The following is a 25,460-nucleotide window of genomic DNA, read 5'->3' as shown; positions in this document are numbered from 1 at the left end:
GAAGGTTCCACTTTAGCCCTGTGTGTGTGTGTGTGTGTGTGTGTGTGTGTGTGTGTGTGTGTGTGTGTGTGTGTGTGTGTGTGTGTGTGTGTGTGTGTGTGTGTGTGTGTGTGTGTGTGTGTGTCTTTGTGTGTGTGTGTGTGTGTGTGTGTGCACATGAGCATGTGGTAGGTTTCTGTAAATACATATAAAATCTTGCTTTGAACTGAATAAGCAGCTGACTGATGGACACTCTGAGCTCTGAATATGACTTTCAAATGGCCAAAACAAAACTCCAAACCTTCAACAAGAGTCAGTGTTTTTAAATCAGCATATTTCACTACTGAAATATAAATATGTTGCTCTGAAACATGTGCAATGACAAACAAAGCTATTCCTGACTCCTTGCTATGTTTAAATTAGTATGTGTGAATATCTGTGTTAACATATACATTATAAATGTTTTTATGTTTACATCAGCATGTTAGAATGAATGTGTGTAGATCTACATGTTTAACATGTCTATGTTTCAACAGCAGTTTTACAGTTTGCAGCTTTGGGTGGCAAAGTGGTTTTGTGCCATTTTTGATTAATTTCTGACCTCTCAGAGATTTCCAGTTTTCTGGCTCAAACTAGGGATAAACCCATAAAATCAGTTTGAAACTCCTCACTCTTGTTCACAGGGCTGACACTTTTAACACTTTTTGACGAAGAGAAGCTGTAACAAAAAGCAGTTTCCCTTAGGGCAGGGGTCTGCAACCTTTACTTTCAAAGGAGCCATTTTCTCAGCTCACCTGGATTAAAGTCATTCTGTACCCACAAAATCTACTTAATCTTCAGAAGACTCTGGGGTGCATAACATTCTATACAACATTAAAATCTAGAAAATAATTATCTAAATGAGAAGTTTTATTTGGAAGTTTTGAAATTATACATGTGATATCTCAGTTTTCTGTTTTTATTTAAACACTTATATACATTTTGCTTTTCATTATGAAGTTACAACAACAAAAACCATGCTAAACAGCAACTTTGGTTTCAGGCAAAAGTTCATATAGCCTTTTTGTAAACAGACCTTTCTACTCAGACTTTCGGTATCGCTTTATATTAAGGTCCTGTAATAAGCATTAATAAGACCTTTGTAAGTGCTTATAAGATGCTTATTCACATTATTATTTGTTTATAAGACCATATAACTGCTTAATAAGTGTTTAATAAGGTCATTGTAAGGGTTAGGCGTGAGGCCCCACAGGTTAGGTTAGGTATGGGGCCCTGAATGGTTTGGTTTAAGGGAAGGTCTGGGGTAGGGCTCATGAGAGACAAAAGCAGAAGACAAAAAAACGAAGAGGGTTAGGGTTAGGTTCCATATACCTTATAGATTAAGTTGTCTTGTATTAACTATTACAATGACCTTATTAAACACTTATTAAGCATTATATAGTCTTATATACAAATACTAATGTTAATTAGCATCTTATAAGTACTTACAGAGGTCTTATTAGTGCTTACTACAGGACCTTAATATAAAGCGTTACCAGACTTTCTGATGGGTTTTAAAGTCAATCCACTTTTTCCATTTTCTTTGGCAGAGATGGTTGAAGTCTTAAATTTTGTGTAAAGATCACCATGTTGTATAGCTTTTTCACAATGTTCAGCCTGCTTTCCAGAGTTTTTTTTTTTTTTTTTTTTTTTGGGGGGGGGGGTTCCGTCTAACACCACTTTATTGTTACAGCTTTCTTAGATGCCACAAGTGATTTTCCAATCAGGTATCTATGATATTTTCCCAGATACTGCGCTTTACATGTCTTAAGAATTTCATGACCCAAGGTTGATTTAATTTCTTTCCACACTTCATCCCAGGACTGACTCATTGTTAAAACACATGAGCACATGGTCCACGTCATGGCCCCCACACCGTCTCCAGCAAGGTTGGGGGACAAGTGAGGATTTTCCTTTGATTTTTGGGTTGATGAAAAATCTTACTATATTTCTCCAACCTTGATGTTTTACTTTGCATCACTGCCACTCTTCTTTGGTTATTTTTCTCTTTAGTTCTTTTTCCCACTTGTAGGAGTAGGTGGCAGGCTTTATTGACAGATGTGATACATGTGTCTTAAATTATCAGTCCCCTGAGAAAGAAAACTGTATTTATATAAAAGTCATAGTTGTGGGTTAGCTTGAGGTTTACAGTTTTTCTGTCTTAACTGGTCTCTGGTCAGTCTCAGATGTCAGAATCTGCACCAGTCTGAGGACAGCGTGGTGTGACAGCCTCTCTACTCCATCATTGGTCTAACCTCAGAGCCCAGTTACTCGTTTGACCAATGAGAATGAAGCTTTGAGGTCATTCCCCGCCCATTTCCAGCTCTGACCAATCAGGGTGTGAAAGGTAAGGGTCCGCCCACCTGTGGAATGAAAGGGTGATCTTTGTCCGACAACTCCATAGTTCAGCCACATGTTGGTCCATCTCTCAGGTCAGGTCTGACTGAAACTAACAGAGACCTGCGGACTCCAGGTGTGTGCAGAGACCATGGAGCCGCTACTGTACCTGTCCGGCGCGCTCGTGCTGTTCGTGCTGTGGATCAGAGTCAAGGGTTTGGATTATGTGATCGTCCATCAGAGGTGGATCTTTGTCTGCCTCTTCCTGCTGCCTCTCTCCGTCATCTTTGATGTTTATTATTATGTGCGCGCGTGGATCATATTCAAGATGTGCTCTGCGCCCAAGCTGCACGACCAGCGCGTGCGCGATATCCAGCGACAGGTGAGCTCCTGATGTCTGTCAGTGTCAGCCTGCACAGGAGTGTGCATGGGAGTGTTGGATTTATGTGTGTAGAGATGTGAGCAGAGATCACTGCAGGGACCAACTGTGACTTTAAGACAGAGCATGTAAGGATCTGTTCAGGTGTGTGACCTACAGCGCGAGGCCAACACAGTAGGTAAAATAATAAGGGTCAGACTGAAGGTTAAGGTGTGTGACTTACAGTAGGATTATGATAGAATAATAATAATATAAACACTGATATGATTAGAGTCAGGCTGCATGAGTTTTACAACTGTTCACCGCTGTATACAGCTATTTTACAACTGTTTATAAGTTTTACTAAATTTTTTACAGCCGTTTACAACTATTTAGATTTATACACAATTGTCAACAACTGTAAACATCTCTGAACACCTAAAAAAACCTTAAAACTGTCACACCTTTTTATATTTCTTTACTGCTGTTTATACCTGTTAACAACTGTGTACACCTGTTTGCAGCTTTTTACAGATTTAAACACCTGTATACACTTCTTTACAAATAATTACACCTTATTATGACTTTTTAGAACTGTGTATACCTGTTAACACCTGTTTACAACTATTAACACATGTGCACAGGTGTTACAACTTAAGTTCTGTTTACATTATACACCTGTTTATTATGGTTTACACCTACGACTACAACTGTTGTATACAGTTATCTTCAACTGTTTACACCCATGTACAGCTGCTTACAACTGTTAACAACTGTGTACAACAGTTACACCTGTTCACAACTTTTTATGAGCGTTTTCGGTATCGCTTTATATTAAGGTCCTGTAATAACCATTAATAAGACCTTTGTAAGTACTTATAAGATGATTATTCACGTTATTGTTTGTTTATAAGACTATATAACTGCTTAATAAGTGTTAAATAAGGTCATTGTAAGGGTTAGGCGTGAGGCCCCACAGGTTAGGTTAGGTATAGGGCCCTGAATGGTTAGGTTTAGGGGAAGGGCTGGGGTAGGGCTCATGAGAGACAAAAGCAGAAGACAAAAAACAAAGAGGGCTAGGTTCCATATACCTTATAGATTAAGTTGTCCTGTATTAACTATTACAATGACCTAATTAAACACTTATTTAGCAGTTATATAGTCTTATATACAAATAATAATGTTAATAAGCATCTTATACGTACTTACAAAGGTCTTATTGATGCTTATTACAGGACCTTAATATAAAGCGTTACAGAGTTTTCTTTACAACTGTTGATGACTTATTTTTTTTATATCTGTACAGCTGTTTAAAACTGTTAATTTTTTAAAACTATTAATGCTTGTGTACACATTTTAACAACTTTTAAAAACTGTTCACCTCTGTGTAAATGTTTTATAACTGATTGACCTGTTCACAGCTCTTTGCAACTATTACTTTTTTCCACTGTTTTTACCTGGTTACAACTGTAAACCTATTTACACCTGTGTTGACTTGTTTCAATATGAGTCCAGCTGTCGACACCTGTTTACACCTGTATACACCTCTTCTCAGTTATAAGATCTCATAAGTCTGTAGGACGTCCTCAGTCTATAGCATGTCCATAGTTATCAGGATGTCTTCAGCATCAGGGTGTCCTCAGTAGTAATGATGTCCCAAGTGATCAGGATTTCCTCAGTGATCAAAATGCCCTCAGTGACCAGGATGTCTTTTCACTGACAGGCAGATGGAGATTGAGCAGCTCGTAGACAGGTGTTCTGTCTCATGTAGTGTGATTTCTGTTTTTCTTCATTCAGGTGCGTGAGTGGAGGAAGGACGGCAGTAGGACCCACATGTGCACAGGTAGACCCGGCTGGCTCACAGTGTCCCTCAGAGTGGGCAAATATAAAAAAACCAACAAAAACATCATGATTAACATGATGGACATCCTGGAGGTGGACACACACAGACAGGTAGGCAACATACACACACACACACACGCACACACACACACACACACACACACACACACACACACGCACACGTACTCGCACACACACACACACACACACACACACACACACACACACACACACACACACACACACACACACACACACACAGAGTTGTTATTTAAGTATAGACTGGACATCCTGTTTCAACCCTGTTTACAGTCCTGTCTGAGTAGACCAGGAAAGGCACAGACCAGCATGTTCAAGGAAAGCCACCCCTCATGACCCTCCTCAGCTAATGTAGTCCCTGCATTCCAGGTGCTAAACTTTTCTGCTCACCCAACATTTAAGAGGTGAAGGAAAGGCTAAAGGTTTACAGATGTAAATACACATTAAAGATCAACAATAAACAGTCGCCTTTCCTCCATCACTTACAGGATTTTATAAAGTGTTTACATGAAATGATCAATAAAAACTTAAGTGGAATTTTATAACTGCCCTGTAACCCACCACTCCATTGTGAGAGCCCTGCTGCCTTCACACTTAACCTATAGTGGGAGGCAAACTGAACGCCTGGCTTCTTGCTCTGGACTTCTTCTGCAGTAGGTAGGACCAACCCTCGGGCTTCTTACTTAGGGATCACCTCACCTAGTGTCATTCTAGTAAGTGCACATGCAGGTTTAGGCCCAGGGTGATCACTCACTGTACCTGCAATCAGCTTCTTCCCCCATTGAGGCAGGAACAGACTCTGGGGATGGGCCTCACATACTCTAACTCCAAACACAGGCTGAAAGGCTTTGCTTCATGTAGGGTTCTGTTTTATGTCTTCTAGACTAGAGCTGGAAGGACAGAGGGACAAAAGACAGAGGGACAGAGGACAGATAAACATACGACAGAGGGAAAACAGGCTTAGGGACAGAGGAAAGAGGGACAGAAGACAGAAGAGAGGAGAGGGACAGACAACAGAAGGAAGGACGACAGAGAGACAGATAGAGGACAGAGGGAAAGAGGGACAGAGATACAGAGGACAGAGGGACGGACAACAGAAGGAAGGAGGACAGAGGCACAGATAGAAGACAGAGGGAAAGAGGGACAGAGATGCAGAGGACAGAGGGACAGAGGGACAGACAACAGAAGGAAGGAGGACAGAGAGACAGAAAGAGGACAGAGGGGAAGAGGGGCAGAGATACAGAGGACAGAGGGAAAGAGGGACAGACAACAGAAGGAAGGAGGACAGAGGGACAGATAGAAGACAGAGGGAAAGAGGGACAGACAACAGAAGGAAGGAGGACAGAGAGACAGGGAGACAGGGGACAGAAGACCGAGGAAAGGGGATGGGGGAAAAGAGGACAGAGGGAAAGAGGGACAGCAAGACAGGAGACAGAGGACAGAGGGACATGGAGAAAGAGGACTAAGGGACAGTTGGACATGTGACACCTGTCACTGACTTGTCACAACTGTCACTCACACATTTTACACCTGACACACTGTACCTGTCTCTGACACGTCACAACGTTCACAGACACGTTTCACATCTGTCACTGACAAACAGTTGAATAAATCTTGCAGAAGATTTGAGACAGGACACTCTGACAGTGTTCAAATCCAGGCTAAAATTATCTGTTGTTTTTAGCTTTATGACAACTGAAACTACTTTATCTGCACTCCTCGCTGTTCATTTCATGAATCAATGTTTTTTAATGTTTTTAATGTTTTGATTTCATTCTGCTTTCTAGTTATTTTATTTTATTTTAGCTGTAAAGCACTTTGAATTGCCTTTTGTATGAATTGTGTTCTACAAATAAACTTACCCTACCGTGCCTTGGGCTGGGGTAAAAGTAGAGTCACTCACACTCAGAGACTGCTTTGCACTTTTTTTTTTTAACTTAGAAAATCAATCATAATCATGTTTTAAAAATGTTTTACCTTCTGCTGTCTGTTTCATTTTTGTATTTTTTAAGTTGTCAAAGGCCACCTCTAGTCATTTAGAGATGATGCCAGTGGCTGAATTAGAAATATGACGAACATCCTCTGACAGCTGCTCACTGCTCTGTGTCCTTTAGGTGGTGAGAGTCGAGCCGCTGGCTAACATGGGTCAGGTGACAGCCCTCTTGACCTCTATTGGCTGGACTCTGCCAGTGCTCCCTGAGCTGGATGACCTCACTGTGGGTATGTTCTCCATGTCACTGTGGAGTATTGTCTTCATCGTTGCTGTCTGAGTTCAGCTGTTGCTGGAGGACGTACTCCATCAGTCTCTGCTCCCTGCTCAGAGTCTCCGTCACTCCTCAAATCATATTACAGGCCTGATGTTGTAGCTCAGGAGATGAAACTGGGAGGAAATGGCTGCAGAGCTGGAGGCTCCCCTGGATCAGGTTTCATAATGGATTTCCTGATGCCATAAACTGCACATCAACAACATAATGTTTTCCCATTAAGCCGGGGTACATTCATTTATCCTGACGTCTGTGCAGACAAACACAGTCACCACAGTGGGCAGCTGCAGCTTTCTGCTCGCACTCTGTCTCTGCAGTGCTCAGCTGAGGATGTTAAATCTTTGACCACAAACACTCACTGCTATCAAACGTTTGTTCTGTCCTCTCAGGTGGCCTGGTGATGGGAACAGGCATCGAGTCTTCCTCTCACATTTATGGGCTGTTTCAGCACATCTGCGTTGCGTTTGAACTGGTGCTCGCTGATGGCAGCTTGGTGCGCTGCACTGAGGTTAGTGAAGAGTTTCTCAAACAACCTAACCCCGAGTCACAAGCCTGAGCATGAGCCTAAGTGAGGTCCAGAGACGGCACTCGGTAGACCACGAGAGGCTTAACAGCTCAAGACACTCCTTGGTTTCATACCCGCCCATCTGTTCTGATTAGACAAAGCTAATATGAGAGCTAGCCTGAGCTTTATGGCTATTGTTAGCCACCAGAGCCAGTTTGAGTTGGTAACAGAAATTTAGGGCCCTGACTTAGCACACCTGATCCAGAGCCATAAGCCATTTAATACCAACATACAACTCCTGATCCAGCAACCCACCAAGACCTAACCCTGAGGCTGACACCCTACAGGTGTGCTACAGGTGTGCTACAGGTGTGCTACAGGTGTGCTACAGGTGTGCTACAGGTGTGTGTGTTCTTGTTCAAACAGGAGATGATCTTTTCTGTCTTACAGGAGGAGAACTCAGACCTGTTCCACGCAGAATAGTCCCAGCTAAGCCCTGGGTAAAGCTGCACTACGAGCCCGTCCAGGGACTGGAAAACATCTGCAAGCGCTTTGCCGAAGCATCAGAGAACAAGCAGAACACGTTCGTGGAAGGTCTGCAGTACAGTCTGGACTCTGCAGTCATCATGACAGGAACCATGACAGACCACGCAGAGCCTGATAAGGTGAGGTCTTCCCTTTCTCTTTGACCCTTTTTGGTAGGGGAGGGGTTGGGGGATATATCAGTGTAGCATTAACCAGAAGGGTCGTGAACTGAGCCCAAAGTTATTGTAATTAACAGTAATAAACCTTTGAGATTCAAGCTATAAAACTTTATTAATATGACATTTGTTCCTGCGCAGGCGTGTGCGTAGACATGTTCATTATTCTGCTCTGTGTCACAGCAGCTAGCTCCACAGCTAACAGCTGACAGTTGACTGTCACAAACAGATCAAATAACAACTCTAAACAACTCGAAGGTTCAGATCTATCAGACTTTGTTTCCTGAGTGAGACTCAGCGCCTCCTTCTGCTGAGGGACAGACTGACAGCAGGAGAGGAGGCTCTGGACAGCTTCACAGGAGCTACCTCAGAAAGTGTCAGTTTCTCCAGTTCCTCAGTGAGTCACTGTCAGTTAATGTAACTCTGACAGAGGAAATGTTCCTGTGCAGAGACATTTCTAAAAAAACAGATTAAAATGATGTTAGTCAGCTCATATTTTTGATTATTTATTAAAAGTCACCTTTCCCTGAATTTCCAGGAACACTGATGCATAAAGAAAAGAAAGAGGAGTATTTCAGATAAACTAGTCTGTGCGTGTTTTCAAGCAGCAGTTTTCTGAGTGGATTTGTTAGAGTAATCAGGTGGTAGCGGTGGGTGTGAAAAAATCTTTTCTCCAAAAGGGGGCACAGTAAAAAAAGTTTTAGAATCACTGATCCAGAAAGTGTGAAGAGTTTGGACTTGTGCCTCACAGTGGGAGACCCTTGATTCCGTTTGAAATACTTGGTGAGGTGAGAGCTAAGACTGGGGTCCAGACAGACTGTGGATTAATGCCTCCTGCTTCTGAGTTTAACTTCAGCCCAGGGTTTGGGTTCAGTTTTTTCCCTGAGCCGACACAAACCAGGGTGAGCAGAGCCAAGGATGGAGCAGAGAAGATGGTCTCAACACTTTTAGTCAAACTGTTTGACTGTTTACTCTGACTAACGATAGATAGATAGATAGATAGATAGATAGATAGATAGATAGATAGATAGATAGATAGATAGATAGATAAATGGATAGATAGATAGATAGATAGATAGATAGATAGATAGATAGATAGATAGATAGATAGATAAATGGATAGATAGATAGATAGATAAATAGATAAATAAATAAAGACTGTTGTCATTTGTTGTGCTATCAGATTAACAGGATTGGGCTACACTTTAAACCCTGGTTCTTCAAACACGTGGAGGGATACCTGACAGGTAACCACAGCGGAGTGGAGTACATCCCTTTAAGACAGTACTACCACAGACACACACGCAGCATCTTCTGGGAACTTCAGGTACACACACACACACACACACACACACACACACACACACACCAAAAGCCATTAGTGTAAAAAGCCCAGCTTCCTCTGTAGTAAATGGTGTGATGAATTATGCATGGTCTCAGTTTGACAGATGTCTGCAGGGGAGAGAAAGAGAGTACCTCTCTCTTGAAATGAACCACACAGAGAAAAATGATGGAATCAGAGAGATCTGAAAAACACAATTTGAAAATCGAAGAGATCAGCAAGTGGACAGACACTTTTAGTAAAGATATATAGCATGAACCCAGAGAGGAATTTAAACACACGACTGTCACTCAAAGCTCATGACTGCCGTGTGGACACTTACCAGACTGTGACAGACCAGGATGTAAACATGTGTCAGTAAATCAGAAACCCTCTCAAACCAAAAAGAGCACACAGACTGCTGAGTCTGAGACCTGGTTCATAATAAAAGAACCAGATCCAGAGAACTGCACCAAGTCAGAATGTTAATAGTTGAGTATTTCAGAGTTAATTGACTGGTTCATTATTTCATCGTATTCCCTTATTTGACTTTGATCCTAAAATCTGTTTCTGTTAATCATTATTTATAGCTTCACTTATTATTTCCTCTCTATATTGAGTCCATGTTTGGTCAGAACCTTGGCCCCAAACCAACTTTTTTATTAAATAAGAGTCAAAGTCTAATCTGTATTTTTAATATCAGCAGTTAATGTTGCTTGTTTGTGGTCAAACCTATTAACTGAGGTTGGATAAATACGACACATTTAATAACACACCGACAGACGTCGCTGGTGTTTCAGTGTAATGTGTGACCATGCTAACTGGTGACTCTCTGCCGTTAATCACTGATACCTCCAGCTGAGAGTCACCAGTTAGCATTGCCGCTAATTCCAAAACAACGGTTGCTCTGCAACCATCCAAAGTTAATAGATGTAGCCTCTGTTGTATAGAACCGTTTCTAAAAACTGAGCACAGAACAACTGTACATTTTGATGCTGCTAACAGGTTGAATTCAGTGTTTAAAAACTCTAGCTTGTTTGAGTGAATGGAGCTAAATGCTGCTTCTGTGGTCATCTTTATGATGATGTAGACTGATAATCCCTCATTAAGACAAGAGCCGCTCAGACATGGAGACACACAGCTCCAGCCTTAACTCCAGGCCCTGACAACCTGAAAAAACAGATGCTAAAATTCAGAGGTCCTTAATTTAACCCTGCTTTATTCACTTTATGTTCAGCTTGTCTCTTATCACCCCCACCTGTAGAAATAAAAGTACATTATTACCAAACAATAACAGAGTCGTCAGTGCTGGCAGCAACCTGGGGAAATTCTCCTGCAGCATCCTGAACCATCACCTGCAGGGCTACACCCAACCTCCACGTCCATCAGAAACAAGAGAAAACCTGTGTTTCACTGAATCGATGTATCATACTTTGAAATGTGCTGTTCGAACTGGAAACCTAGAAACTTCAATGAATTCCCCAAAGCAGAGTGGTGAAACAGGGCTGCAGTCTCAGCTTTAAAGAGATCAAACATGACCATACCAGTGTTTCTCCTACCATTATAGTGGAGGGCTCTGCTCGGCTTTCGAGCTCTTTTTTACCCATTTTGTTTGTTGTTATTTTTGTTCTGACAAATCAAACCTGTTTTTCAAAGGCAATCACAGCAAATGCTGACGGTTGAGTCCGTGTACACCGTTAAAATCGAACGCGCTAAGTAGTGAAAAGTCCAGCATGGACAGTAAACACAACAATAATCAAATCAATATAATTGGGTTCAAACATTTTGAAGCTGAGTCACAATTAATTTAATTAAGCTGAGTTTCACCATCATGACGTGAAATTAATGACCATTAAACATTTCAGAATACAGAATAAAATGATCGTTTGATTTCTCTATCCATTCATCACTAGGAGCATGGAGTGCTTTTTTTCCCCCTCATCTTTTTCCCCTTTTTGTACCAACTAATCACAGCTTTAAGCAGACTGCGTCATAACTAGTAACAGGGTCAACCACACCTCCTCACGAAGTTTAAAGTTTCTGTTCCCTTTTTACTCTGAGCTGCTCTCAGAAACTTCTGAATCACTCCGAAGCTCAAACTCCTTGCTGAGAGTTTTGGGGCTAAGTTAGGAATTCTCTGAGCGGACTCTGAGAAGCTTTGTGAATATAAATCATTCTTTTATTTTACAGACTAAACAGCCTGATGGTATATATCTTATTCACAGGCTTTACCCAAGGCTGTGAACCATGGGAAAACACTGCATACTAATTCCATCCAGCTTAACATTTTCCAGTTGGTCACTGAACCTGTCGTCCTGTAGGAGGTGAAGTGTAGGGTCCTCCCACCAATCAGGAGTTTGAAAAGTGGAACAAACACCACGCTAAAGCCTTCACACAGAGATCTACACAACTATTCTCATAGCCGACAGAAACGCCCCCCACAATGGATCCCAGGCCCAGCTGGGCCAATTTCCCCTTTTGAATCCCAGCCCACCAAAAAGAGCCATCTCCTGGTCTTCATGCAGCCATCACATCACCTGACAAGGGGCTCCTTCCAGGCGTTCTGTCCTCTGTGGAGTGTTTGGGGGATAAAGGGGGTACATGGATTGGAGCCTGGGGTGGGGACTGTTCAGGTATGATGCACAGAGGTTATGGAGGCATCAGGTGTTTACAGGTATGTTGCTGTTGTTGCTTCTTCTTAGGACATTATCCCCTTCGGGAACAACCCAGTGTTTCGCTGTCTGTTTGGGTGGATGGTTCCTCCTAAGATCTCTCTGCTAAAGCTCACCCAGGGGGAGACCATCAGACGCCTGTATGAACAGCACCATGTAGTCCAGGACATGCTGGTGCCCATGAAGCACCTGCAGGATGCCATCACACGCTTCCACCAGGACATCCAAGTGAGACTCTGCTCCAATACCTGATGTCTATGGCCTGTCCCCTGCTTCATGTAGCTTCTGCTGTTGTCTCAGGTTTACCCCCTGTGGCTGTGTCCCTTCCTGCTCCCCCCTGGCAGGGGGATGGTCCACCCCAAAGGGCAGGAGGAGGAGCTGTATGTAGACATCGGGGCTTATGGAGAGCCCAAAGTCAAGCACTTTGAAGCCACAGCAACGACGCGTCGGTTGGAAAAGTTTGTCAGGGATGTGCATGGGTAAGTCTCTTTTTTCAATCTTAGCATTTCAGTAAACTGTGTTTGTGATTCCTGCGTATCTGAAATTACTTATTATTTCTGTGTTATTAATCTGCCTCCTGCAGCTTCCAGATGCTGTATGCAGACGTCTACATGGACAGAGAGGAGTTCTGGGAGATGTTTGATGGACAACTGTATCACAGACTGAGAGAAGAGCTTGGCTGTAAGGACGCCTTTCCTGAGGTGTACCACAAAATCTGTAAATCTGCCCGACACTGACCCTCACCCCCAGCTGGCGCTCTCTGCAGCTGATCCAGCACCTGGATCTTCCTGGAAGCTCCTCAGAGTTCTTCAAGGTGATCAGTGTCTCTAAGAAAAGCTGACATTTGATTTCTTTGTGAGCAGTATCTGCTGATCTGTGAATGTACAGTCAGAGCTAAATGTGGCGTCACTTTTAAATGTCATGAAAATATGCTTTTTTTGTTTTTACATCCATCTTTCTAAAGAAATAAATCGTAATCATTTATCAATCTTTGTTTACGTAATATCTATCTATCTGTATATCTATCTATCTATCTATCTATCTATCTATCTATCTATATATATATATATATATATATATATATATATATATATATATATATATATATATATATAAATATAGCCCAGTGGTTTTTCAAAGTGTGAGGTGCTCCCCTCCCCTGGGCGGCGCCAAAGGAGGCACGAGAAAAGGAACAAAAAACAAAGCAAAAAATACAAATAATCATGAATAAAAAATGTCTGAGATCTGTTTCACAAAGCAGTTTCAATAAACTCTGAGTCTAATTCTGAACTGTGAGTTGATCTACTTTGAGATAGAAAACTCTGAGTTTTCGGTTTCAAAACAGCTGATTAGAGTTAGCTTAATCAACCTGGAGTTGTTCCACCTTGGCTGTTTCCCATAGCCAAGGTACCTCGCCTTGCCTTGCCTTTGAAGGCAGTGCCTCCGAAGCCACTTCCTTCCAATCCAAGGCAAGTGTCCTGCCTCTGCTCAAAAGGAGATGCTAATGGATGAATGAAACATTTGGATCTCCTATGATCTTACAATCTCTGGTATCCAGTTGCTGCCCTGCGCTGCCCTGCGCTGCCCTGCGCTGCCCTGCGCTGCCCTGCGCTGCGCTACAGAGATGCATCCAGTGTGAATTGGTGCTTGCACCAAAACCGCGGCCCTTTATGTGTGGGTCAGAGTCGCCTAAGCCCGTCCTCTCTCTGCTTTTCATTTGAGTGATATTTAGTGACTGAACTAATAGGTCGGAGTCAGTTGGGAGCCTTGTGTTGTTTAAACCTGCCCATATCATCTCCCTGTCATGTCACCAGGGCAGTGGCGATTTTGGGGAGTGGCCTGGGGTGGCCAGTGCCACCCCTGAAAACTCATTGGCCACCCCATTGGCCACCCCAGATCTGATAGGTAGTTGGCCAAGTTTGTCAACACAAGAAACAAGAGAAATGCTGTCAATCAATGGTGATGGCTGACTGACGGATCTAGAGTCAGTTTTACACTTTTAACTACCAGCATATGATCGGACTGAGGCTGCAGAGAGCTGATTTCTGATCAGTGGAGCTTTTTCCAGTGACCATGTAGGTCTTGGATCAGTATAGCCACGAGATAAGCACGCTGCATCTCCGTGTCACCTGCACCTGCTGACAACATTCATTGTAACTTGATAAAAATGGATTCAGACGATTGAGAGGTATGGTAATTTACAGTGTTGGGCAGTAATCTCAAATAGCATCGTTAGTAGCTTAACTACATTTTTCAGTAACGACGTGGCACCGTGGTTTACAAAAAGAAAGTTCATCTCAAAAGCTTGGTTGAGTTTTTGGTCATGCAGCACAATAGCGAACGCAAAAGTTACATTAAATATTTTCAAATGATTCATATTGATGTGCTTGAAGCGAAGCTTTCTCCTGCAGTCTCATCTCACACTTGTAAGGATCAGACACTGACGCCATCCAAACACCGTGGTGTCTGACCAATAGAAGCGGAGGAACTGTTGATGTCGTCACTCAACAATCCCTGCCTGCGACTTCACTGCCCACACACACACACACACACACACACACACACACATGCCTGCTTCAGTTCACTGAGAGATGACAGAAAAGGAAGGAGAAGAGGAGCAGCCGGAGCAGTCACCTACCTAAATCGACGAGTTTATGTAAAAAAAATAAAATAAATGGAGAAAAGTTCTGTGTTCAGATGCCTACTGTGCCAACCCAAGGGGAAGTTTCTGTCAACTTCAACAACTTCAGACACAAATCAGAGAACCCATATACAGGGGACTACTAAATATGCAGAAGCAGCAGTTAAGCTAACCACCACATGTCAACTGTAGAATAAGACGTCAACACAAACAAGCTACTTTTCAACAGCAAACAATTTGTGTGGCAGTAAATTGATTAAATTAAGCGTGAGGATGTAGTGGCAGTGTTTGAGTGTGTGTGAGGTGGGGGATAAAATAATTAAATTGATACATATAGGAGATATGGGAGAAAATGATCCAACAGTAAAACAAAAATCTGTATTCAGTATTACTGTTAACACTAACAAGCAAATGGCTAAAAAAATAATACAAAGGGAAACAAAAGTGATGACATTAACAATCAAATGTCTTAATCTTACACTGAAGACCAAAACAGAGTTCAGTAGTAGAGAATAAAGCAATATACTTAATAAAAAAAACTTGATTTAAGTAGACACTGATAGTAAAATAAACAATTTACCAAATTCTCTCTCTCTCTCTCTCTCTCTCTCTCTCTCTCTCTCTCTCTATATATATATATATATATATATATATATATATATATATATATATATATATACACATATATATATGTATGTATGTGTGTGTGTGTGTGTGTGTGTGTGTGTGTGTGTGTGTGTAAGATAGAGAGAGAGAGTATAATTCCGTGATACCAAGGCCGCCCCAGACAAACTTTGTGTCCCATCCTGGCCACCGTGATAAAAATGTCCTGGATACGCCACTGCTCCAGGGAATTAGTGAATATTTTATTGAACATTAGGTGTCGTGAATTTTGTGCTATTAGGTGTTCCCCTACAATTATAAAAGCCTTAATAGCCTTTTGTAATTTATCTTATTTACGTGACAGGATGCCATTTGTCTGTACCGGTGGCGTCATTAGGCCTAATTTGAGGGGCTGAAGCCCCCCCTCAAAACATCATTAAGCCCCCCTAAATGAGTTGAGGTAATTTCAACATACTACTTAGACACGCTGTGGTTTTCGCGGGAGATATGTAATCGCAAACGAGTTGAGTCTTTTAAATAGCTTTTGTAAATAAATGGTGATAACCGATCCACAGTTAAGAGTGAGCTGCTCGTTCTGAAACGTGCAGGCAATTTGTATACAGTAATGGCCTGCAAACAAAGACACAGAATCGTTTATTTTTGTTCACTGAAAAGCGCTGTTCAAAAGAGTCGACTCGTCTGAGAACGTCCCATCTCTCGTGAAAACCATCGCGGTACTAGGACAACACAAGTTACGAAACAAAGCCTCTTTTTAGTAGTGGAAGGAGATAACACTTTGATAGTAGAAGCTAGCTTAACTAATGTCGTAAAAACGACTCACAAAGGACACACAAGACCGTTTGGAGGGCTGAAGAGTTTATCTGATGAGGCAGAGACAGGCTAAACTTTCATATTGACTCCGTCTCTATTTCCTTGTTACTGGACGGACAGTCAAAAGGATGGAGTCTATCTTCTTGTCATGGACTCAGGAGTAAAGCAAGACACAAGAAGTCTTTGTTTAAGCCATCAATATAGAATGGATATCAGGAAGTTTTTCCAAAAAGTAAGTATTTTTCACTGATGGTCGTTAACAATTGACTTTAGTCCCCCGCTAACAGTAGTTTATGATTATTAATTATGATTATTATCATATTATTATGATGAATATAACTATAATAATAGAGACTCCGCCATCCCTATTGATCTGTAGGAGTCAGGGCAGAGGAGCACAGGGAATGAGATGACCTCCACTGGAAAGGTGAGTCTAAAGATAGAGTCATTTGTCTGTAGGACACTGAAAATAAATAAAATAAAATTTGAATAAGTAATATGGTAAAAATGAGATAGCCTAACTCGGTGGGTAATAATAACAGCTAAAGCAGAGCGGTCATAAAATTAGAAGTAATCTGGTCTAAAAAGGAGAAATAAAACAGGTTACGAGGATTTAAATAAATAAAATAATAACAATAAATTATACTAAATACAATCAGCTGAAAGCCAGACTAAAAAGGTAGGTCTTGAGTTTACTTTTAAAAATATGAACAGTAGAATATAATAGAATAGAATAGAAAACACTTTATTTATCCCCGAGGGGAAATTCAGGAGTCACCGCAGCATTTAAGAAAACAAAAGTAAGAAAGAGTATAGAAAGTGCAAAAAAGTCCATAAGAAATTAGATGACGACATCCCATCCACCACTCGTCCACCACTCTCCAGCCCAGCCAGTCTCCACCTCCACAGGGTCCAGGACTGAGCCACCCCAGAAGTCCATTCAGTCTCTGTCTCCTGGATCCTGTCTGCTTACAGCAGGCGAAGCTCCTCCGATGTGTCGCGGTGTCCGATGTCAGCTCCGTCAGCCACGTCCATGAACGATGCCGCTGGGTTAGCACAGGTAGCTCGTCCATCCCCCGGGGCTAGATCCCACGTTCCCAACAACGATGGATGGAAGGACAGGTCCACATCGTCACCTCCCAGCTCACATCCGAGAACCAGCACTTCGTCCTCATCTCCTCCTCCTCAGCTCAAGGGAAATCATCAAGCCCTACACTAGTTAGCATTGACATGCTACAGGCTGCTAACAGCTAATTTCACATGTAAACAATGCAGCCATGGTTACATGTAGGATCTCCAGACAAACACAGGAGAAAAGTAGTAAAAAGTATCGCCGAAGCCACAAAAAGTTTGGTGTCCGTGACCGACAATGAACCATACAAAGTGATGATCCACTCTAAATACAAAGATTACGAAAAAGAGACAAAAAAATTACAAGAAACGGACAAAGACGAGAGAGCTGCTGCAACAGGCAGCTACTTGGGCAGCGCCTAGCAACGGAAAATGTAGTAGTAGCAGTAGGAGCTACCCTCAGGTCTTTAGGTAGGCTGTTCCACAGATAAGATAAGATAAGATAAGTCATACTTTATTAATCCCCGGAGGGAAATTCAAGATGGGGGACACAATAATAGAAAGAGGCTTCCCCAAGTGTTTTAATTCTAACTTCAGGTACCATTAAAGACGACCTGAGAACCCGACTTGGCTCAAATGATAAAAGCAAATCTGATAAATATAAAGGAGCAAAACCATTAAGAGGTTTTTTAGACTAATAAAAGAACCTTAAATTCTATTCTAAATCTTTTCTAGTTACTTAAGTGCCAAAATTTTATCAGTCTGACTCCAAAATACAAAACTATTATTGTGTTGTCTGTGAAAGTAATGGCATTAGCCTCTATGTTGACCAGTTATTAACTCTATTTGTTGTGTTTCGTTTGTTACACATTTGATCATTTGTAACTCCTGGGGCTGAAGCCCCCCCTGTCCCTAAATCCTAGCCCCTGGTCTGTACATTCTTGTGTTCGCGTCTCCTCTTTTTCTCTGAGTTGCACACGGCACCCTGATGCGCGCGCGCACACACACACACACACACACACACACACACACACACACTAGTTTTTAAATTTTGGCACATACCAGGTTATAGAATATATAATAATAATAGGTTATGTTTTTCTTCTGATGTTTTAAATTTTCAGATATTGGCATTTGCCTGGTATTATCTTTCCCTATATTGTTTAATTTTGGTATTTTGGTGTAAGCTTGATAGATTTTTCTCAAGATGGTTTCAATTTTGAAATTTTGGCATATACCTGGTAACTCTGTATCATTTAACTTTATCATTTTTGTATAAGGACATAAAGGACTCAAGAACCAAAGATAGAACAAAGGAAACAAAGGTGAAGGAAAATCATGTCTTTGACAGGAAATTCAAAAATTTAGAAAAAAATAAAGTCTGGCCTGAGAGGCTTTATATAGTTTACCCAGTTTTCCCAGCTTGAATCAAAAAGTTCCAATTTTTGATTAACACGTGCTGCAATCTTTTCCATTTTGTAAATATCTATTGTGATGTCCATCCATGTTTTTATAAAAGAGCTCTCCTGGGATAGCCAGTTCTTTGTTAAAGGATAATACTTAGAATACTTTATGAAGATAGTGAAAGGCACTGGAGAAAGCAGGCCTTGAAATGTCAGCTTGTGTTGGTAACTCCACTGATGGAGCTGCTTACATGCAGAGACAGTACAAAGGCCTTTCTGCACCGCTTTCTCACAAATCTCCCCAACAAGTCCACATATGGTGTCCTGCACATGCTGACCTTGGTGTTGTCAGATACCACTGGAGTCCACTTCACTATTTTCACTGTTAAACAATGTAGCAGTCTTCATGTGGGAGTCCTACAAACGGATGCTTCAGTGGGAGAAAGTCAGTGAGGACAAGAGGCACAGATGGCTAGCTCCAATAGGAGCAACCAGGAGGCTGGCAAAAGACGAGGCCCTGAGAAAAGTTTTTTGGGTGTTTTGGAAACCCTGATAATGCTCTTTATGTTGACGTGGTGATCACACTAACAACATAGAGCAAGACCAGTTCTTATGGGTCCACCACTGGCTGCATGAGGAGGGTGGACATGCTCAGGAACCTGAAGAGAGCAGACACAGTGAGGAACTTGAGGAGGACCTGGAGCTAGAGAGCAGTTGTTCTTCTTGTAAAAAAACTGCCCCATATGCTGCTATGCTATCCTGTCCCAATATGCTAAGCAATACTTACCCTATCAATGCTCTAGGGTACAAGTTTTTGCTTACCCTGTCACACAAATGGCCCGTGAAAGGACCTTTTCCACACTGAAATTTGTGAAGACCAGTCTTAGATCGTCCATGAGCTAAGACCGCCTAGAGGAAATGAAAATGTAATGCTAATATTAATTCACAAAGTATGGTGAGTCTAGCCCAAAAAAGCTACACAGGTAACGTCTGAGACCCCCTCTTCAGGTAGGATAAGCAGTTGACCTACAATTTTCATTTATAAAATGAACATTGGTGTTTGCATGTACTATTAGCTATGACCAGCTGACATCTAAATCATTTGATGACAAAATAATATATACTTTTTAATTCCACATGTTATATAAATGATAGAAAGGAAAACATTGGAAAAATTGGTAAGGGTAATGAAGAAATTACAAAAGAGAAAAGTATTGGACTGTATGGAGCTGTCATCATGGTTGTGTTAAATAGACTTACTGTCAGTTTAGTAGTGTTATAATTATTAAAATTACATTTTTCTCCATACAGTTCCAAATTTTATTTTTGTCCCAAGCCTAAAAATGGTCTTGTCTGTATTGTTTTAATTTTCTCAAAACACAGTCCTCCTTGCCTCATTCAATAAACACAAGTCTGTTTGGTCCATGTCAAACAAGGACCAATCAATACCATGAAGAGAGAGAAAGAAAGAAGCAGATTTGAGTATGTCTCAGCTCATTTGCTTCTGATAAGTACTCTTACTCTGTGTAATCAGTGTGAGGCACACAGAGTGTCTGCAGTTCACCACTCTGCCACTGCTTCAAGGGGGGTCGCTGTTTCCCAGCGACAGTGAAATAGAATAATATACAACAATACAATTGTCACATTTTATGGACAAAAGAAGGAACGCTTCACGAATTTGCGTGTCATCCTTGCGCAGGGGCCATGCTAATCTTCTCTGTATCGTTCCAATTTTAATATATGTGTTAGAGAACTAACACAAACTTTGCCAGCAACCGCTCCCCACTATATAGGATACTGTCCCTGCACACCCCACACTCCTGGTGGGCCACACAACAACCTCATTGGGGATCAAACTGCTTCTACTGAATGAATGAGATCACAGCCTGAATCTCTGGACAATCCCAATCAGGTTGTTGTCTTTTTTTAATCTCTGATACTCAGCATAACTTAGTTTGACTGATTCTGTGATGTGTTTTCAGTTCTTTTGGATATCATAGTGCATGCTGGGAAATTCAGAGGCACTGAGTGTACGTCAGAGTGTGGGGACTGGGCAGGAGCAAGAACAATAGGCTGAACCCCCCACCCCCCTCAAGAAGCTCTCCAGCACCACTCTGACCCCTCAGGGCTGGGCGGGTGTCAGTGGTCAAGTGCTGCATGAGGGACCCAGTGGAGAGAGAGGGAGGGTAAGGAGACACACACACACACACTCAAGAAAAGAAACTGGTCTGCTCTTGTTTGAGTTGCGTCATCCTGTAGAGCCGGAAGCGATGAGGCAGACACCAGCAGCAGAAAATTCCTCTCTGTTCTAAACACTGAAAAACACAGAAACACAGGACACTTATCTGAACTTCCACCGGCAGCTGGCTTCACCTTCAACCCCTGTGTGCAGTTAAAAAAAAACAGCACATATATGTCTGTGACCCTCCAGCTGATCTGGACTCAGAACGAAAGAATAAAAGAGTACTCTTCCTCCTTCTGTATACTTTAATGTCTGCTAACTGAAACCTGCCTCTAAAATCAGGATGGTTTCCATTCTGATAGTTAAAAACAGCTGCTCTGCTGTAGTTGTGTTTACTGTTAAAATGATTAGATGCAGTACCACCAACTTGCCACTGAGTGTCACAGTCTGACTGTCTTCAGAGGAGCTTCTTGGTGGCTGCCCTTCTCCATGACACTAAGGCCCCGTTTACACGGAGACTCCCGCAACGATTCTTCCTTTGCGTTTTCAAAAGCCGCCCACGTTTACATGAGGACGGCGTGAAAACGATCCGCGTTCATACGACTCCAGGAGGAGAAGTCTCCTCTTCTGTTCTTTCTTTTTCTGCCGTTTTGTTGTGTGAGACGGTCGGCAATCCAACCATAACGCGCATTACCGCCAACTACTGGCTCAACTGGAAATGTGGCTGAGTGCGGAGCCTTCACCTGAAACTGCGAGTGCGCATGCGTTGACGTCAGCGTTTCACCCTGAGACGCTCCGCTCTGTGTTTACACGAAGCTGGATGGAGGAGCGGATTCAGATCTTTCCACTCTGGGGAGCGTTTTCAAAAGTTTGCGTTTTCACTGAAAACGCAACGTGGTCTCGTCTAAATGGAAGGCCAAAACGCAACGAAATGTTTGCGGAATCGACCGTTTTCGGCGTCGTGTAAACGGGGCCTAAGGACGCGGTCACACTGGCCAACCGTGCCGTGCCGTGCCTAAGCACGCTTCAGCCGTAAAGCACGTTTGGAATGGCCAGTGTGACCGCAACTGTGCCGTTCTCAAGCACGATTCCCTTCCGTGCGTCGGCACGCTTCGGAGAGGTGGGCTTCGGCACTGTTAACTTCATGCACGAGCACAAGCACGCGGACAGCACGTGTGATCCTTGACGTATGATCACCATGAGCGCATCCCTCGATGATCAATTTAAACAAAGCAGGGGTGTTAGAGGGCTGTGTCGGGCCAAAACAACTTAATATAAGTCCAAAAGTCTCTAAAGTTGTAGCAGTGCTCTCTGCGCTATATTGTGCTGACTGATGAGAATGCGCTTCATGTAAACATACGCTTCACGATGACGTAAGCGGACCATGCGCGTGTGTGAAAAGTCTGGTTTATATTGGGGTAGTGTGACCGCTGGCTGTACTCTCCAGCTGGGAATCGGCGCTGCGGGGGGGCAATCGTGCTGAAGCACGGAACGTTTCGGATGGCCAGTGTGACTGCGTCCTAAAAGACAAAGGAATGTTTTTTTTCACTATATCATACCAATTTTTTTTTTTTTATCCCAGGCAAAGTAATTTTCTTCTCTGTTGATTCATTTTTTGAAATTTTGGTGTACAATGCTTAACATTTTTCTCTTTATTGTTCCAATTTTGAAATTTGGCGTACTATGGGTAACGTTATCTGTATCGTTACAAGTTTGACTTTCAATTCATTCCAAGTAACACTGTTCTGTTAATCGTTCCAATCTGAAAGTCTTAGTCCAGAGTCAGGTTAAGTTCTTCTTTGCATTGTTCCAATTTAATCTATTTATTGTTTTATCCAGGGCCAGGTGTTGGTCTTCTCTATATTGTTCCAAATGGGAATATTCTTTGGGTGGCAATGTATCCTGTTTTGCCCGTTTTGTTCTTTTTGAAATTTTGGTATATGCCAGGTAACAAACTTTCAATTAGTAATTTTTAGTTCAGAGTCAGGTAATGTTCATCCTTTTATTGTACCAATTTTGAAATTAAGGTTCATTGAAGATTACATTTTTCTCTGTATCGTTCCCATTTGTAATTCTAGTCCAGGGGCAGGTAATGTTCTTCTCTGTCTTGTTTCAATTTTGAAAATCTGATTCATTCCAGATTACATCTTTCTCTGTGTAGTTCCAATTTGTAATTCTTATTATGGTGCGAGGTAATGTTCTTCTCTCTATTGTTCCAAATGTTTATTTTTGAGTCCCGGGCAAGGTAAACTTCTTCTCTGTTCAGTTCCAATTTTGGATACTTGTTTGGAGACGATGTTGCCGTTTTTTTCTTTATTGTTTCAATTTTCAATTTTTGGTGCATGTCAGATTGCATTCATCTCATTACTGTCCAATCCTGACATTAAATTCTTGAAACCTGAGTTTTCACCAAAAAACAGTCCTCCTTGCCTCATCAGAATCAGAATCAGAATCAGCTTTATTCGCCAAGTATTTTCAAGAATACAAGGAACTTGACTTGGAGGAAGGGGGTTTCTCCTAAAGTCCACTGTCATCTCCACAGTCTTGAGCGGGTTCAGCTCCAGGTGGTTCTGACCACACCAGAGGACCAGCTGTTCCACCTCCTGTCTGTAAGTGGCTTTGTCACCATCCTGGATGAGACCGATGATGAAGTGTCATCTGCAAACTTCAGGAGTTTCACAGAGGGGTCCCCTGAGGTGCAGTCATTAATGTAAAGGGAGAAGAGCAGTGGGGAGAGCACACACCCCCTGGGGGCGCTGGTATTGACGGTCTGTGTGCTGGATGTGATGGACCCCAGCCTCACCTGCTGGGTCCTGCCAGTCAGGAAGCTGGATATCCACTGACGGGTGGGGGCTGGCACAAACAGGTGGGACAGCTTGTGGTGGAGGATGTCAGGGATGATGGTGTTGAACGCCGAGCTGAAGTCCACAAACAGGATCGTCACGTACGTCCCTGCAAAGTCCAGGTGCTGTAGGATGTAATGCAGTCCCATGTTGACTGCATCCTCAGCTGACCTGTTTGCCCTGTAGGCAAACTGCAGGGGTCCAGCAGGGGTCCTGTGATGTCCTTCAAGTAGCTCAGCACCAGACGTTCAAAAGACTTCATGACTACAGATGTCAGGGCGACAGGCCTGTAGTCATTCAGTCCTGTTATGGAGGGTTTCTTTGGGACTGGGATGATGGTGGAGCGTTTGAAGCAGGAGGGCACCTCACACAGCTCCAGAGATCTGTTGAAGATCCGGGTGAAGATGGGGGCCAGCTGGTCCGCGCAGGCCCTCAGACATGAGGGGGAGACACCATCAGGTCCTGGAGCCTTCTTGGTCTTTTGTCTCTAGAATTGCTGGCACACATCCTCTTCACGGATCGTCAGTACGGGTAGGGTTGTAGAGGGGGGTGCAGTCCAGGGGGGCAGGTAGTCCTTTGTTGACCGTAGTCCTTTGTTCCATTAAATGAACACAAGTCCGTTTGGTCCATGTCAAACAAGGACCAATTAATACCATTAAGAGAGAGAAAGAAAGAAGCAGATTTGAGTATGTCTCAGCTCATTTGCTTCTGAAAAATACTCTTACTCTGTGTAATCAGTGTGAGGCACACAGAGTGTCTGCAGTTCACCACTATGCCGCTGCTTCAAGGGGGTCGCTGTTTCCCAGCGACAGGAAATAGAATACTATACAACAATAAAAATATCATATTTTATGGACAAAAGAAGGAACGCTTCACGAATTTGCGTGTCATCCTTGCGCAGGGGCCATGCTAATCTTCTCTGTATCGTTCCAATTTTAATATATGTGTTAGAGAACTAACACAAACTCGTATCACAACCGCTCCCCCATATATAGGATAATGTCCTTGCACGCCCCACACTCCTGGTGGGCCAAACAACAACCTCATTGGGGATCAAACTGCTTCTACTGAATGAATGAGATCACAGTCTGAATCTCTGGACAATCCCAATCAGGTTGTTGTCTTTTTTTAATCACTGATACTCAGCATAACTTAGTTTGACTGATTCTGTGATGTGTTTTCGGTTCTTTTGGCTATCATAGTGCATGCTGGGAAATTCAGAGGCACTGAGTGTACGTCAGAGCGTGGGGCTGAACCCCCCACCCCCCTTGAGCTGCTGTCCAGCACCCCTCAGGGGTGGGCGGGGGTCGGTGGTCGTTCGAAGAGTGCTGCACGAGGGACCCAGAGGACAGAGAGAGGGAGGGGGAGGACAGAGAGAGGGAGGGGGAGGAAAAACACACACACACACACACACACACACACACACACACACACACACACACACACACACACACACACACACACACGCACACACACACACACACACACACACACACACACACAAGATCTAAACCCTGCTGTGCTTGAGCACGCTTTAGCCCCAAAGCATGTTTTGAATGACAAATGTGACCGTAACCGTGCAGTGCTCGAGCACGATTCACTTCTCTGCTTGGGCACACTTGGGAGAGGTTGGCTTTGGCACTGTTTTCTTCATGCACGAGCGCAAGCACGCGGACAGCGCGTGTGATCCATGACGTATTTTCACCCTGAGTGCATCTCCCGACAATTATTTTAAACGAGGGGTATGTTAGAGGGCTGTGTTTGACAAAAACGTCGTACTGTAAGTCTATAAATCTCTAAAGCTGTTGCAGTGCTCGCTGTGTCTCATT

At 42.7% G+C, this 25,460-nt stretch overlaps 1 protein-coding gene and 2 non-coding genes across 3 annotated transcripts; 1 reads left to right on the top strand and 2 right to left on the bottom strand.

The window, feature by feature from the left end:
* Positions 1-2,395: 2,395 nt before the first annotated feature.
* Positions 2,396-13,117, top strand: dhcr24 (24-dehydrocholesterol reductase). Its single transcript, XM_074668565.1, is given in 10 exon segments — positions 2,396-2,737; positions 4,511-4,666; positions 6,709-6,814; positions 7,248-7,366; positions 7,814-7,838; positions 7,841-8,028; positions 9,248-9,391; positions 12,088-12,285; positions 12,358-12,536; positions 12,641-13,117. Coding segments are annotated over 10 exon segments (1,500 nt in total). The 5' UTR covers positions 2,396-2,506; the 3' UTR covers positions 12,795-13,117.
* Positions 13,118-20,260: 7,143 nt separating this feature from the next.
* Positions 20,261-20,366, bottom strand: LOC141789710 (U6 spliceosomal RNA). The gene has a single exon (XR_012598240.1). It is a non-coding gene; the product is annotated as a U6 spliceosomal RNA (small nuclear RNA).
* A 4,121-nt stretch (positions 20,367-24,487) lies between these two features.
* LOC141789697 (U6 spliceosomal RNA) lies at positions 24,488-24,593 on the bottom strand. Its single transcript, XR_012598228.1, has one exon. It is a non-coding gene; the product is annotated as a U6 spliceosomal RNA (small nuclear RNA).
* Between the last annotated feature and the right edge of the window lie 867 nt (positions 24,594-25,460).

Source organism: Halichoeres trimaculatus, unplaced genomic scaffold, assembly GCF_033239565.1.
Source record: "Halichoeres trimaculatus isolate MK-OKI-2021-1 unplaced genomic scaffold, fHalTri1.1 fHalTri1_scaffold_4, whole genome shotgun sequence".
NCBI lineage: Eukaryota > Metazoa > Chordata > Actinopteri > Labriformes > Labridae > Halichoeres > Halichoeres trimaculatus.
This window is presented reverse-complemented; position numbering and strand designations above follow the sequence as displayed.